Source organism: Halichoerus grypus, chromosome X, assembly GCF_964656455.1.
Source record: "Halichoerus grypus chromosome X, mHalGry1.hap1.1, whole genome shotgun sequence".
NCBI lineage: Eukaryota > Metazoa > Chordata > Mammalia > Carnivora > Phocidae > Halichoerus > Halichoerus grypus.
Window position 1 is genome coordinate 131,330,627 of NC_135727.1, and position 16,764 is coordinate 131,347,390.

General features: G+C 57.5%; 1 protein-coding gene across 2 annotated transcripts in view; it reads right to left on the reverse strand.

The window, feature by feature from the left end:
* Positions 1–4,586: 4,586 nt before the first annotated feature.
* LOC118552672 (granulocyte-macrophage colony-stimulating factor receptor subunit alpha-like) overlaps positions 4,587–16,764 on the reverse strand; it is a 28,527-nt gene continuing 16,349 nt past the window's right edge. For both annotated transcript variants that reach the window (XM_036119272.2, XM_036119273.2), the window contains 7 exons: positions 16,257–16,441; positions 14,639–14,772; positions 11,852–11,875; positions 9,724–9,859; positions 8,294–8,387; positions 7,862–7,943; positions 4,587–5,981 (listed from right to left, as the gene is read on the reverse strand). In XM_036119272.2, coding sequence (XP_035975165.1) covers positions 5,901–5,981; positions 7,862–7,943; positions 8,294–8,387; positions 9,724–9,859; positions 11,852–11,875; positions 14,639–14,772; positions 16,257–16,441 — 736 coding nt within the window. In that variant the 3' untranslated portion in view covers positions 4,587–5,900. The remainder of the gene's footprint in view (positions 5,982–7,861; positions 7,944–8,293; positions 8,388–9,723; positions 9,860–11,851; positions 11,876–14,638; positions 14,773–16,256; positions 16,442–16,764) is intronic.

A 16,764-nucleotide genomic window follows, 5' to 3' on the forward strand; every position in this document is an offset into this window, starting at 1 on the left:
GTTATATATTACTGTATTATATATTATTATATCATATATTATTATGTTGTATTATATATTATTGTATTATGTTAAAATGTATTCTATAAAACACAAACTATGTATTACGTATAGTACATTATTATAATATAACACACGCACACTAATGTATTCTATCCACTATATTAATATCCACTATATTAATGTTGAGATTAATTAGTATCTATTAATTATTATATAAACACTTTATTTTCTTAATATTTTTATTAATTAATATGAATGTACCGGTGTACTCACGCATATTAATGTTTTCAATATGCTTATGTAGGAGGAAATGATTTGTCTTTCTGTCTGGTGGTGCTGCGACCAGGTACGCGTTTCCAATGGGGCAGGGGGACTGGAAGGAGTAACGTGATCTGAGCCGTCACCCGTGGCCCCGCATCATGGACTCTTCTGCGTCCACCTGTTCCATCAGGGGGCGGGAGGTGAGGCCCCCCATCCCCACGCAACCCAGACCCTGTTCACACGGACTCGCCCCTGGTATTCCGAAGCATTTCCGGAGCCTCTTTCTTGGGAAGACCAGAGGCATTTTATCCAGTCTTCCCTGCACGTTACCTGAGGACGATGCCTCCTTTCTCTGCAACGCCTGCCTCCCAATTAAGACGTCCCGTGATTTGGGGGGTCGACAGCCTGGTCTGAGCAGGACCGTCATGAAGGCAGGTCCAGGATGGGAGGGGGCACCTTGAGGGCCTCTTAGGGAGGGAGGACTCAGTCTGGGGGGTCTCGGACTCCTGGCCGCCGCACCCCCGCAATGCACCCTTCAATGTGCCAGCGTGGATGATGGTCTGTGGCTCAGAGAGAAGCAGGTGGGTCCTCCTGCACTGGGGTCTCCGAGCTGCAGGAGGACCCAGGACCCAGCATGTAGGAGTCCTTTACGTGGCCGGTGCAGGGGTCTGGGGAGGACCCACAGTCCTGCTCCTCCGAGAGCCCAGGGCAGGAGCCAAGGTGAAATGTGCATCCGACACACCTTGTCAGCTCTGAGGTCCTGCAGACACCCAGCTGCGTGCACCCCTAGGCGTCCCCGGGGAGCTTCAGGGCCACTTTCTGCTTTGAGGCTGGCCTTGTCCTAGGATCAGGTGGTTGCATGACCCCCCTACCCCGTCCTCCTCTGTGTGGTTCCCTCGAGATGAAAGGCTTCCCTGGTGAACTTTCCCGGCTAAAAACACAACCGGCAAACACTCTGCCCCTCCCCCAGAAGGGGGAGGATGCTCCTTGCTCTGAGATCACCAGGCTCTGGGACAACCTTGCCCACATCACTGAGGCTTGCCCTCCGCTCTGTGCAGAAGCTCCCCCCACACGCTCCTTCTCCCCGAGATGCCTCGGGCTGCACGCCTGCTGCTTCCGGGGAAAGCGGGCGTTTGCTCCTCACCGGCACGCTGTGTCAGGGAGATGCAAACCCCTTCTGCAATTTTCTGCTCCCCAAATAAACTCTATTTTTTTTTTAATTTACTTATAGTTTTTTTCTTTCAGAGGGTGGGGCAGAGGGAGAGAGAGAGCATCTCAAGCAGGCTCCACGCCCAGAGTGTGAGCCAGACGTGGGGTTCACTGTTAGGACCCCGAGATCGTGACTTGAGATGGAATCAAGAGTCGGACGCTTAACCGACTGAGCCACTCAGGGGCCCTGGAAAATAAACAGCTTCCGTAACTGTGCTGAGCCGAATGGTGCCTGCCCAGATTTAGGTCCCTTGGAGCCTGGGAAGGGGGCCTTATTTGGAAATAGGGTCCTTGCCGATGTGATGAAGTGAAGGATCTGAGATGAGCTCATCCTGGGTCATCCAGGTGTCCCTAAATGCAATGACCAGTGTCCTTAGACAGAAGAGGAGACACACAGAGAGGAGAGGCCACATGAAGATAGAGGCAGAGACGGGAGGGACGCCTGGAGCCCCGGAAGCTGGAAGAGGCAGGGAGGACCTCCCCTGGGCCTCAGACTCTGGTCTCCAGAGCTGGGAGGGGATGAATCCCCGTGGGTTTAAGCCCCCAGTTGGTGGTCATTTGTCACGGCCAGTGCAGGATGCTCCTATCATCATAATGCTCTTCCTTATTCTTCTCTCGACCCTAAGCACTCACCCCGGGCCCCTCACTCTGGCCCCAGCTCCCAGCCCCCAGCCCCAGGAAGCCTGGCCTGGCCGGGCGGTCCCGGACCCACTGAGGCACACAGCTGCCCTGTCCGTTCCACAACCTGCGGGTGCCCGGCACGGGCTAGGGCTGCGTTCCCAGCTTCCAGTTTTTAACTTAAAATCCGTGCACGAAACCGGAGGCTCCCGGATCCAGCTCATGGGCGCAGCCCGAGTGCGTATTTACGGCAGAAACTTCTCTCTTTGGCTCACACGGCCTCGCCCCGTGGTTGCCGAGTCCTTCCCGTCACCTCGGGCTGCTGTGTGCTTATCGCCCTCCGCACCTTGACCGGGCGGCCAAGCCACACGGGTGTGTCGGCGGCGGGGACAGGTGGCCGCGGGGGTGGCCGATAGCGGGCGGGCGCTTCCTGTGCCCCGAGGACACGGTTGTCCTTCTCGGGGCGAGCAAGTCTTCTCGAAAGATGCGGACTGTTTTCTTCTGTGTATTTTAACCACCCCCCCCCGCCCCCAGAACATGGAAGCTTTTCAACAAAAACCTTCCTTATCAGCCAACATTGCTTCTTGTGAAATAGGTTTCTTCACAGGGTAGACTTTTTTTTTAAATTTTTAAAAAGATTTTATTTATTGGAGAGAGAGAGAGAGGACGAGCAGGGGGAGTGGGAGAGGGAGAAGCAGGCTTCCCGCGGAGCAGGGAGCCTGATGTGGGGTCGATCCCGGAACCCCATCATGACTTGAACCGAAGGCAGACTGAGCCACCCAGGCGCCCCCAGTGTAGACTTGCGAGCGGATCCGTCTGTGCCGTGTAATCCGCGCGGACATGTCCCCGCGCCGCGTCTGCGTGAGTGCCTTCCGCGTGCTTCCTCACGCCCTGGAAGGCGCGCACACGGCCCGGAACAGTGTTTTCTTCCTTAAATGGTCCCAGCCGAGCCCGGTGTTTAGTATGCGGTTGTGCGGAAAAGCGTGTTTTCTTCCTTAAATGGTCCCAGCCGAGCCCGGTGTTTAGTATGCGGTTGTGCGGAAAAGCGATCGAGGGGCGCTATCCTGAATTCGCCACGCGCCATGTGCATCCTCTGCGCGCGTGATCCACGAGCCGAAAGGCGAGTGGGGAGAGCGGACGTGAGTGTCCTTCATCCCGAGTCCTGGGCGCCTGGCGTCTGCCTCCTGCCGGGGTGGGTGGGGGGACACCTGGCGGCCCCTTCCCCAATCCCTGTCCTCCTCCTGAGAGCTCCACGACACACACAGATGGAGACACACACAGAAGGACGTCCCGATCCCGCTTTCCGCAGGAAAAACTCCGGGGGGAGCAAACCCACAAGGACCCGCGAGATCATCGGACGTCTCAACAGCCTCGCGCCTGTGTCCCCACGACTCTGGACCCGCGATCCCACGTCCCGCGCCGCAGAACAGCACGAACGTGCTACGTCTCTGCCAGACGTCCGAAGGCACCCGCCGGCAGGATCCTCGAGGAACTTTCTGTTCTCCGTGAGGACGCTGGACAACGGGGAGGCGCTGCGGGGTGGGGTGGGGGGCTGTCCCGAGGCAACAGGCGCCGCGGGAACGGGACCTGGGGCGCTCCCGGGTCTGTCCGCGGCCGCCGCTGGAATCCCTAGGCTACCGGCATCATGGGCCCGCCTGCCCACCAGCCTCCGTGTTTTTTCGTATCGCCGAGACACTATTTATGGGGTTGTCACTAAATGTCGCACCATAAATGCAGCTTGGTGGGTGTTTGGTGGTCGGGGTCCAAAGGACCCAGTTCAGGGAGCCAGGTCCTCTCCAAATGCCCTCGTGGGTGGCAGTCGAGCTGGGGTGTGAGTCCAGATCCCTCAGGGCAGAGGGGGCTGGGCCGAGTCCAGGCGGCAGAGCCTGCGGGTCTGCAAAATGATGCCCGTGTAGGCAGCCAATGTAGACACTAAAAGAGCGGCAAGAAGGAACGAAGGCTCCGGGGAGGCCGGATGGGAGGCTTCCAGGCACCTGCTGGGAGACCTGAGTGACCAGGGGCCGCTGAACCCTCACCTCCGGGTGCACGTCCCAAGGCTCTCCTGACCCCGAACCCTAACCGAGATGGGCCAAGAGATGGGGGGTCCGGCATAACTCCCACTCCTCCCTGTCCTGGCCACGTCCTCATTTGCAAGATCTGAGCGAAGCCCTCCATACGGCGGAACCCCAGGCTTCCACCAATAACCTGGGACAGAGACACCTCCTTCTCTGAGGGCTGGGCCTCCCCACCTCTGCAAAGAGGGACCCCGCCCCCCCACCTGCAAAGTCCTGCCGTGGGCATATCGGGCTCGAAAAACCACGGCCCCATCCACGCCCTGGAGCCTGCCCTGCAGGAGTCCCACGTCCTGGGGACGCCCACCTACCCCACATTCTGCTTTGTTTTGCGTTCCCCCAAATCACTTCCCTGCCCCATGGCCCCCGGCGTCCTGTGGGGACGGAGGGTCTCTTTAAGGACAAGGACTCTTGTGAGCAACCTTTGTTCACCAGCAACAGGATTCATACAAAACCAGCCGTAATGAGAGCACTGCACGTTCATTCCCAGCAATTTGCAAAATCAGAACAGAAGAAGATGGTCTTACTCCCATCGAAACGTGCTCCCAATACTAGATGTTTTTCCCCTCAAATGCACCCACGACTTTCTCACTGTAAACCTATTTCTTCCCCCCCCACCCCCCGGAGTAAAAAATACAGACAAGCATGAAACAAAAACGCGTGAAGTCTGCAGATAAGCATCCTTGACGTGCAGGGGTCAAATCGATTCTTGCACCTGCGGGCGGGGGGACGTGCCCCCGTCCTGTTGGCACTTTGCGAACACTGTGCGGTGATCATCTTTCCCAACGAGCACCTGCAAATGTGCATCAGCGCTCACCGGGGCCCCGCAGTCTGCACCCTCGTTTTAAAGCAAATCCGTGCAAAAACATCCCGCTGGTTTTGCACGTAGTTTTAAGGAGTAGGGATGGTTCTGCACAAAGACAGGTGCATCGATGCGTGTGCTGCGTGTGGGCAGCGCAGGGTGGCCGGGCTCTTTGCAATGAGGGTATAATGGCCGTATTTGCAGGAGGAAGCCCCGGGGAGGGAGTGCAGATATTTCGCGTCTGGGGGTTCATGAACGCGTCTTCTGCTCTGACAGCTTTGCTTTATTTCTTCTTTTTGTTTTTTCCTTTGTGTGTGTGTGTGTGTGGTTTGGATAAACAGCCACTGGGTAGCGTGGCTTCCGTGGACACGGGGCAGCAGTTATCTTGATCCCCAACGCTTCTCACATCCACGGGGAACGCGTGTCTTCCGGCCCCACGTGCCATGGAGACCGTTGTCTTAAAAGCAATGGCGCCACTCTGCAAGTAACCCAAACAGGTGCCGGTCCCCTAATGCAGATGCAGAGGCTCATCCGGCGGAAGGAACGCGCGCTCTCTCTTTCCGCCCTCGCCCTCGGCCAGTGCCCGGCTGGTTCACGGCACGGTGAGCGTCTCCAGGGCTTCGTCACGCTGGGATGTGCTAGGTGCACGATGGGGACGGGCGACCCTGGTGCTCCCAGCCTGTAGGACCAGCCCCGGGGACCAGGGGAGCATGGCGGCCTCTCTCCACGTCCTCGAGCCACCCACACTGCCCGCCCGCTTGGACACGTGTAGAAAGCTAGAAAGCCGTGCTGCTGGGTTTTCGATGGTGGCGTTGCAGGTCAGGTGAGAAATCTTGCCCAGACGGGACTGGACGATGCACAAACGTGACGTTTTCAGGGGTGGCGGGGGCAGGGGATGAGGCCGAAGCCACAGTTTCCGCTAGTCCCCATGCCAGTCACGACATTTCCTCCACCATGAGGACGTCCTCGGGTTCCTGGGAGCCCAGTGGTGGCGGGCGGCTGCCCTCCCAGGCGACCTGAGACAGAGAGAAGACGGGCAGCGTTGAACCACCCATGCACGGGACCATGATTGTGCCACCAAGAAAGCTTCGGTGCAGAGCTGCATGGCTCCCCGTGGCCGAACGGTGGACACCCCCCCCCCCCCCAGTGCACGGATGCGTAAATAAACGTGTGCACGCCCACAGGGGTACGGGACTCAGCCAAGAGCAGGAGCACAGATCGGACACCTGCCGCCCCGTGGATGGACCCTGACCGCACAATGCTCTGGGGGAGAAGAACGCATGCAGGACCTCGTAGTGTGGGACCCCCTTGATCCGAAACGTCCGGAATGGGCAAATCCACAGACAGAATGTGGACACGAGCTCGCTGAGGGGGGGAGGGGCTGCGAAGGGGATGGGGCTGACAGCTCATGGGGACGGGGTCTCCTTGGGGGGTTGCGATTGCTTGGGAACCAGAACACCCTGGCGAATGTGCTCACTGCCCCCAAATCGGGTTTTCCGAAGGGGCAAATGGGATGGCGTGTGAGTTGAGTCCCAAGAAAGCCACGTCATCCATGGAAATGATGTGTCCATGACACACTCATCTGGGATACACATCCGGGCAGCCGTCCCTTGCCTGGAAAGACCTCTGCAGACGTCCCACCCTGCCCACCCCGGGCGCCCCTTGGGGACCCACGCAGGCCTCCCCGGCCCCCCTGCATGCAGGGGTGATGCCCCGGGTGGCAGTCTCCCTGGGAGGACAGGGCTCCCTCTAGCCTGATGGTGGTGGCCGTGGGGCGCCTGGGCGGAGGGCTGCTTCAAGACTCAGGGGGACCACCCCAATTTAAGAGGGGGTGACCCCGGCCAGCCTGAGGCTGAGAATCGTGTTTCCAGCTGGAACCTTATGGGAGGGGTCCCTTTGTGCCCACCGAGAAATAGGGACCTGGACGTCCACCCGCCGGCCACTCTTGCCTCTTAGACAAGCGGCATTTCCTGGACCACACATTGCAGAAGGGCATCCCAGGAAGGTTTTGGGGACCACCTGTACCAGCCAGAGTGTGGGCTGTGGACGGGACCCCCAGAAGTCAGGCTGGGCCCCTAACTCAGCAACGCCTTCCCCTGGAACGCTGAGACCCACAGAGAAGCCCCCTGCAAAACCCCAGAACCTCACCCCAATTTTATCCATGAACCCTAAACCCCGATGAGATGGCAGCCAGGCCTCGTGGAAGCCCCAGGGGTAGCCCGAGGGGATGGGTTTCCCAAGGAAACAGCCTCAAGCCTACAACCAGAGCCCCTGTGCTGGGGGCATCCTTCTGCTCATCACAGGTCAGCACATGGGGCTGATGCACGAGGAAGGTCAGATGGGGTAGGGGTGCCACCCCAAGGAGGGCCCCTCACCCGAGGGCCAGCGGCAGCCCCAGCAAACCATGGTCAGGGATTGAGTGGTGGCCCCCCAACCCCACCTCCATCCAGAACCACCACAGGCAGCTCTATGTGCAAATAAGGTCTGTACCCATGTAATGGGTTCGGGGTCTCCTGATGAGGGGTGCCCGACTCGCGAGAGGGCGACCAACAGTGGCCTGAGGACCAGCCCGGGATTTCCAGCAAGGAAATAGGGCCACCCCACTTCCCCCGCCCCCGGAGCTGTTTCTGTCCTAAGCCCCGAGTTGTGGCTTTTGTGGTGAATTCCCCCCCGGCGGTGGAGTTTCGTGCTGCAGGCTGCTGGACGCAGGCCCGTGGCCCCTCCGCTTCCCTCTGCCCTCCAGCCCTGGCCCGGAACTGCACGCCAGTGTTGGGGAGCACAGGAGACCCCTGCCCAATCACACTGCCCCCCCGCCCCCAGCAGCCCCTTCCTCCAAAGACTCGGAACGGGGAGGGGACGCACCCACCTCTGGGAAGAGAGTGTGGCAGGCACTCACCTCCAGGGGCGGCATAAACGTCGCCGTGATTTCCTTCTTCACCTGCGGGATTCGGGGGAACAGCTTGGACCTGACGGAGAACCTGCCGACCAGAGGGACACGGTGAAGGGCCCAGCGAGCTCGGCAGCGCACCCCAGATCCGCCGGCCCCCTTCCCTTCCTACAGAAACCCCGGGCGCACGTTCAGCGGCCAGGCGGGGTTTGCACCTGCAGGACCGACCTCACCACTGTGGCTATGTGGCCCCGGACAAACGTGACTCGGGCAGCAGGAGACCCCCCCCACCCCAAGCACAGTCTCTCCCTCCCCAGCCCTCAGATTCCCTGGAATCCGCGCCCTGACTCCGGATTCACCCTCCCCTGGGCATTCCACAGGCGCGGGGTCCTGCGCCCCGGTGGGGAGTGGGGGTTCCTGGCGCCAGTGTTGGGGGCTCACCATTTGCACAAGCACATGAGGACCAGAGCGAGCACAGCCGTGGCCGCCACCACCACCCCGACCAGGACGCGGCGGAAATCCTGCTGCGGGAGGCCTGGTGCGGGAAGAGGAGCTGAGGGTCAGAAGCGCAAGCGCGCGCGCGGGGGGACGGACAGTCAGCTTTGCGCGCACCCGCCGCCCCCCTCGACGCTGTTACCCGATTATGGGTGGAGGGCGTGCTGGGGGGAGCAGGGCTGCAGCGGACGACCCTCCCTCCGGTCCTGTGCCCACCCCGCCCCCCTGGCCACCCCGCCTGTTCCCTCCACGCCTTGCTCACAAGAGAGCTCCCGCCGTATCCATTGGCACCAGAACACAACTAGTACCGCGCAATGCATTCCTTCTCAAGGGACATTCGCTTTCCACACCGCGCTGCGTAGCCAAAGGAATGAATGCGTAACTGTGAAACTCCAGGGTGGGACAGAGGTGTGTTTCCTGTTCCCTGCAGGCTTTCCTCGGGGAACCCTGATTTGACCTGTGCGGTCTGTGCAGCTTCTGCGGGCCGTGAACCCGTTTTCTGGAAAGAACGAGCCCCACACGTGCGTTCGGGGCCCCCGTGGGAGGGGGCTGCCAGCCTGTGGAGCTGTTAGGCATGGAGCTGGTGCATTCTTCGAGCTCATGCCCTGTCGCCCCCCAGAACGGATGTGTGGGAGCCCTGGAGGGGCGCACCGGGTGGACCCCTGCCTTGTGGGGTTTCCGCTGTCCCTGCAAGCAGGTGCGCTGAGAGGCCCGGTGAAGGACCCCCGAGACCCCCAGAGCGCCATGAACCTACATTTGTGTTTCCTGCCGCCAGCACTTCTGCGTGATGGGGGCTGCTACGCTGAAGACCACTGGCTTTGGGATACCCGTCCCTGACCCCATAAAGGAGAGGGGGTGACGGGGCACCCAGGGGGATGGATGGAGCACCCCTGGGCCCTGGCTGACCCCTCGGGGGAGGGGGACACCGCTGGGTTGGGGGTGGCCGGCGACCGGAGTCTTCCAGACACCTGAGTGGGGCTAAGGGAACAGTAGCCCAGGGGGCTGGTGCCCTGTGGTTCGTCTCGGGGTGCGTCCTCCCAGGGTGACCCGGAACACGGGAGGGCGTACAGGGCAGCGGGGCACGCTGCAGATGGTGTGTTTGGGCAGAGAGCCGGCAGGGACGTCCCCGAGCCCCTCTGCTGGGGGGGCTGCCGCGGGCTCAAAGGATCCCCCAAAAGATGCGTGCGCCCTAACCCCGAAACCTGGCAACGGGACCTTATGGGAACAGGATCATCACAGGTGTGAGGAAGTGAAGGGTCCCAGATGAGCTCGCCCTGGATCCAGTGGCAGGTGTCCTCGTAAGACCCAAAAGAGGAACCGTGCAAGGGGACCCCAAGGAATATCCCTCCGCCGCGCGCGGGGAGTGGGGCCCTCACCAAGACGCAGCGTCGGGCTCCATTCGCTCCAGAGCTCATTATGCAGGTAGCGCACCCTCACTCGGAACGTGGTGTCGGGCCTGACGGCAGAACGGGGCATCAGGTACACATTCGGATCTTGTCCCCTCTGGAAAACCTTGAAGAGAAGAAGGCACGGTCTGTGAGCAGCGCTGGTGAGGCGGGAGGCGGGAGCGTCCCCTGGAGTGTGAGGTCCGTGCAAGGACGACTGACGCCTGACCCCGGGGCCTCGGTCCGTCCGTCTGGCCCCAAGCAGGGGCCCTAAGGGGCTCGCCTCTGGGGAGGTGGACTCCACGCCCGGGCCCCACGGCTCCCCGAGCTGCGCTCCACCCCTCGCGCAGAGTGCCCACGCCCTGGGGACCTGGCTTGCGGTGATTCCAAATCTATACACTGGCAGCCGGGGGTGGGGAGGGCAGGAGCCCCACCTGGCTTTGCGGTTCCTAGGGGCACAACTGGACTCTGAATCCGGTTCCTAGGGGCACAACTGGACTCTGAATCCGACACCAACCGCTGGGTGCCAAGGGTCTGCCATCCCCTTCTGCCCTCCCCCGGGGCCAAAATGAGGCCAGTTCTGGGACAGGCCGCCTGTTGTCCCTCTGGATGAGGGCCATCTGTCTGTCACCGCACAGGGGATGTGCATCCTGGTGTCCGGGGATGTGCAGGCCTGGAGACACTGTCGTAAGACTGACCAGGACACTAGGGGGTCAGCGGGGAAAAGAGGCATGGCCCGCAGGGTCCACAGGGGAACGGGGATGCATCTCCTCACTCGGCACGCCCCGGTGCAAATCCCAGTCTCATCCAACCACGTCCTGGGGCCGGAGCTGAGTGGGACACACACAGTCCCTGCCGGCCGGCTCGTTCCAGAGCCCGCGGTGTTTCTTTGCAGCCGAGGTATGAAGATGGACTGTGACCCAAGTTCGCACAACCCTGAAGCCCCGGGACATGTTCTTGACTGTTCCTCTCGCCTCAAAGAACCCAGTTTCTTCTCACGTGTCCACGGCTGAAGTATCTTGCCTTTATCAGCTGTGCCGATCCTTTTAGACCTTGCGGATCCCATGCTACCTGCCCCCTCAGCCACAACAGCCCTGGGGCAGGTACCAGAGGGGCCGGCGTGGACCTAGGGATCTTCCAGGTCAGCCCATGCAAACAAAAGCTGAGGGCAACAGCGGGATTTCCCCCTAGTTCCCAAGGAGAGGCCCCTCGGCATTGGGAAGCCACACATGTTGCTGCACTCCACCCTCTTTGCACAAGTGTGGTCCATGGGCAGCATCCCATCAGCGGCATGGGCATCCCCTGGGAGCAGGTAACACCCCAGGAACCCAGGTGATGGATGAGAGAGCATCTGAGAGGTGGGGGGGTTGCTGCTGCCCTTGAGAGGGTACAAGGGGATGCTCATCTATGTGCGAGAGTGCCCTGGGCTGCAGTGACCAGCAACCACATACCCCACAGCTTAAAACCACAGAAACCTTTCCTCTCCCAGCTCTGGAGACCAGAGTCTGAGATCCAGGTGGGGCAGGACCACTGAGATCCAGCGGGGCAGGGCCATGTTCCCTCCAGAGGCTCCGGGTCCTTCCTGCCTCTTCCAGCTTCTGGGGCTGCAGGCATCCCTGGGCTTGTGGCCGCGTCCCTCCTGTCTCTTCCTCCATCCTCAGGTGGCTTCTCCTCTGTGTCCGTGTCTACTCTTCTGTCTCTTACAAGGACACCTGTCATTGGATTTAGGGCCACCCTGATCCAGGATGAGCTCATCTCTGATCCTTCAGTGATATTTGCAAAGACCCTATTTCCAAATAAGACCCCATGCTGAGCTTCCGGGCAAACATGCATTTTTGCAGGACACTGTTCAGCTCATGACAATCTTGGAACTGAAAACGTCCGAGGACGTGCGTCTGGAAGAAGGACGTTGCTCTGTCCACGGGGTGGATGATGAGCAGCGACTTGAGCTGAGTCAGAGGCTTTCAAGAAAACACAGCTTCTCAATCTGAGACTAAAAGCCTGACGGCCACTAAGGGGCTAATTGGGACCCCACAGCCAAGGTGATCAGTGAACCCTGAAGTTTGACCTGCCTTTGGGCCCAAGCACAGGAGTCGCAGAGAGAGGAAGAGATACTTACGGGGTTTGTCTTGGAGGCACTGCCCTGTAAAAAAGGAAAGATTGTTACCATCTGTGTTTTCAGCATTGTATGCAAATGTGGGAACCCACCTGGAACCCCAGAACTGGTATGAAGAAGCCTTCTCAGAACTTCCCTTATCTGCCAAAGAGCAGAAGACTGGGAATGAGGCGTGCCATGAATTCCCCCTTTGGGGAGACTTCACTTCCAGGAAGGATGGTGAACGTATCATCAGTTCCATCTCCAGGGGAGTTCTATGCCCATGAAGAAGACAAAAAAGACCCCTGGTACCTGCCTCGACAAACATCATCACAATTGTTTTTATCCCCTATTTGTTCAAGCCCCTGACTTGAACTACTCAAGAGTCACTTCTTTTGTGAGCTCTCATATGCATATGAGGACCTTTTGCTCCCCCCTGCCCTGCTCATTCAGCTCCCTTTTATTTAATTTGCAGCCCTCAGGTTCAGGACCTAAGAGGGTAGAGGAACAGCTTTTCCTCCTCAACACAAAGTTTCCTTATTGTGAATTTATCTCTGGCTGGTGAGTTTGCTCCGGGGATATTAATGAGGGATGAGAAGGCAGCGCCTCCAGTAGCATTTTGTTCTGCATCCGTGAATGTTCAACTGTCTGGTAAGGACTGACCGCCTCAGCGACCGTGCACCTCCTCCAACATTTACTGCGTGCACCCACGAGGTTCTGCGGAGAAAGCCAGGGGGGAGCTCGCTACCAAAGGGTTGCTGTTCCTGGTGGTCCTGGTGCCTGGGGCTTGACATGCACAGGATGCTCAGGGCTGCACAGCTGTGTGAGGTCACCTGTGTTATCACCTGCCTGAGATCGCCGGTGGGGAACCAGTGTGAGGTCAGCTGTGTGAGGTCAGTTATGTGAGGTCACGTGCGTGCAGTTCCCTGTCATGTCACCTGTGTGAGGTCTCCTGAGTGAAGTCCTGTGTATGGAATGACCTGTGTGAGGTCACCTATGTGAGGTCATCTGTGGGAGCTCACCTGTGCGTAATTACCTGTATGAGGTCATTTGTGTGATGTCACCTGCGTGAGGTCACCTGGGTGATGTCACATGAGCACCAGGGAGGAGGATGCCGGCGGGCAGACACCACGGACTCTCGGCGGCCACATCCAGGGCCCTGACCCAAGACCCACACCCCACCCGGCAAGGGTTTTCAGGACCAAAGGGAAACGACCTAATTTCTGTTTTGAAAGATGCCCACAGCTAAGTGGTTCACACCTGGGCTGGGCCTGGGGTTCACCTGCAGAGCTTTCAAGCATGTGCCAAACTGTGACATCAAGGGCCATACGGGGTGTGGGATGGGGCCAGTGGGTGCCTCGGGGCACGTGGATGAAGGTGGACCCCCCGGAGACGCATCGGGGACTCAGATCCAGGGCTTGTGGTGGGTCCCATGTGGAGGAGAGGGGGCTCTTGCTTTGCCACGTGGGCCACCCACGGATAGTCCTGACATTCACTCATGCAGCGAGATGTGCTGAGCACCCCCAGTGTGCCCGGCTCTGCCGTCGGCGTACGCATACTGACAGAGTCCCTGCGCTCAGGGAACCTGCTTCCGGGAGGCAAGAGGCAGAAGGAAAGGCACAAGAATGTTTCAGGTAGTGGCTGATCCCACATCGGCTCTGGGAAGAAATCGGACGAGGAGGCAGAATCGAGAGAGCCTGGCGGGGCAGGCGGTGTTTTGGTGGACTTGGAGGAGGACCCAGCACTTGGGGATGGAGGGAGCACCTGCCGGCAGAGGCAGCAGTATGTGCAAAGGCCCCAGGATCCGGGGTGCTCGGGACCAAACCCCCACAGCAGGGGCACCAGAGTAACCCTCTGCCCCTAGCTCTGGGCTTGGGGTGCAGGTTGAGGCCCCAGGCTGTGGGGAAACAGAGATGCCGAGTGCCTGGTGGAAAGTCCCCAACTTCCAGGAGTCAGGGATGCATCCAGATCTCAGGTTGCAGAAGCTCCCTCAGCACGAGTGAGCTGAGGGGACGGGGAGCAGGTGGGTGAGCTAAAGATTCGGGGGAACAACCCCTGCACCTCCCGTGAGCCAATTCTCAGCCCATTTTCATGTTTTGTTTCAAAAAACGTCACAAAAGGAGCTGTGTCCTGTGGGGTCGCAACTCCGATATTCTGGAAAAGGCAGCTAATGGGAACAGTAAAGACGTCACGGGTCGCGAGGGGTTGGGGGCGAGGCAACGAGCGGGTGGAGCACAGGGGATTTTTAGGGCCGCGGGACTAGAACGCCCTATAACGATGCGTCCATGCTGCTGTGCATTTGTCCGAACCCACAGAATGGGCACCACCAGGAGCCAATCCTACTGCCCATGACAGACTCTGGGTGAGGCACGGGTGTCCATGCACGTTTGCCGATTACGACAAATGCACCATCTGGTAGGGACGCTGATAATGGGGCGGACCGTGTTTGTGTGCACGCAGGGGGTGTGCGGGACACCCTTCTACCTCTCCCTCAGTTCTGTTATGAACCTAAAACGACTCAAAAAAATAAACTATTTCGGGGCTCCCTGGCTGGGTCTGTCAGACGAGTGTGTGACTCTTGATCTTGGGATCCCGAGTTCGAGTCCCACATTGTGCATAGAGATTACTTTAAAAAATAAAAACAAAGAAGCGACTTCATGGGGGTGGGAAGAAAAAAAGAATGAGCTGCCCATTTAGGGCAAAAACAGCACAGGAGATCCCAGAGAACAACTCTCTGGAGCAGAGTCGCCTGCCCGTGAGCCGGGATTGAGCTCAGCACGAGAAGACAGGGCCGAACATGGGGGTTCTTACCGCTCTTTGGATATCCAGCTCATAATACAAGACGTGACTCGAAAGCTCATATCTGATCTCGGGATTCTCCCACTGGATAATGTGATGCGATCTGTTGTAGGAGATCATGATGTTTGTTGGCGGGTCATACTTCTCTATGGAAAACGAAGCAGAAACAACAACAAAAAACCTCGCAAACAGCCCAGCATGTTTTAAATCTGCAACACAAAGCAGTCAATCAGGGGGTTCTGGCGGGATGTGCCTCGGTAGGAACGTGTCCCGTTTTCTTTGCAAACAAGCACCCCTTCCGTGGCCTGTTGAGTGTGGTGTTGTTCCTGCTTTTGTGCTTTGGGTGGGCGATGTCACTGTTTAAAATGGCCCCCAAGCATACAACTGGAGTGCTGTCTGATGTGCACGAAGGGGACAGGAAGTTCACCTCCAAAATAGGGCACTTTGGCACACGGGTTATTTGGGACTAAAGGCAATTGAGAGTCACGGATGCAGAATGAAGCCTTTGTGGAGATTCCCTTATCCAACTAAAACCAGAAACTTCCGAGAAATTTGGATTGCCGTGAATCCTGTCTCTGGGCAAGGTTTCTGTCCGTGAAAGTCAGCACCAACATGAATTTGCACAAACAAACCTTACTAATATAACTTTCTCTTCCATTGCTTTCCCTATATATTTACCATCTCTAAAAGTGCAAATCCTTTATTCTTTAACTCCACAGTTAATTGATTTTTATTAAAATGGTAGATAAGTAAAAAAAATAAATAAATAGAAATAAATGGTGTATAAGTCCCTGAGTCTAACTACTTCTTTGGGAGGTTTTCATTTATTTTCTATGAAGCCCTCTCCCCATGCATATCAAACTTAAAAATTGAAATTATATTTGTATGCTTTTCTCCTGTTAATAGAGTGTTTGTCAGGTTAATTTGCAAGCCCCGAGTACAGAACCTAAGAGGGTAGAGGAAAACTTTTTTCTTCTTTTGCATTCCTACACACAAGAAGGCCATGATGTGCCTCTTGGAGAAAATACAGGCATTCGGCAAGCATTGTTCAGGCTTGAGGTATAGGGCTGTGGGCCTCACGTTCGGTGTTAATTCAACAGCAATGTACATTACGTAAGATGTCTTTAAACAGAAACCCACATAAAACACGATGAACCCTGTATTTCCACCCCGGCAGCCATGATGAGTCAGGATTTGCAAATTCAGGGTTTGCAGGGAATTTTCAAAAATTAGCAAAAATGGGTACGTGACATGAACACATGCCTCTCTTTTTTTTTCAGAACTTTCAAAAATTAATATATAATGTATTATTTATTTCAGGGGTATAGGTCTGTGATTCATCAGTCTTACACAATTCACAACCATAGCACGTACCCTCCCCAATGTCTATCACCCAGCCACCCCAGAACATGTGCCTCTCTTGCATCCCACTGCAAGGGGACAGTCGGGACCACCGTGCCCATCTCTCTCTCCCTATTTCCCAGACTCTGAGTGCAGATTCTGGATCTCGCTCAGGCTGGTCCAGAACCCAGCATTGCATCCCACACGGCGGTGGTGCGAGCCCAGATGAGTGAAGCCAGCTCTCCTGGGTGGGAAGTGGGGGAGAACACACGTCCAGGGAGCCTCTTACCCATTTTACGGGCTTCAAATGGAACAAAGTCCAAAAATGGGATTGCCGTCTCATTGCTGGTCCCGTTCACCAGGAAGAAGTAATTATCCGTACGCTGGGGTTCACCAAGTTGATCGAAATGGCAGCCTACGCGCGTCCCCGTGGGGTCCATGATGTAGTGGACGCACTCCACCTCATCCTTGTGCCTGTCATTTGCAAAAGGGGCACAGGAAAAGCCTGACTGGTTATCCTTCTGGGCAGACATTATCAACAACGAAATCTCCTCCCCAACCCAGAAAACCCTCTAAAAAAAAAAAAAAAAACCCCGACACAAATCTGTCCCCGAATAAGCACAAAACCAGAACGGGATATGCATCCCAGGTAACTGGCCAAGATGTGGCACAGACAGGGACGGATCCCGCCCTTCACAGGGTGAACCCATTACAACCCATTACAACCCATTCCATGCACGATAAAATCGTGAAACTGTGGATTTCCTCCTCTCTTTAGGACGGGAGGGGGGTTTGCA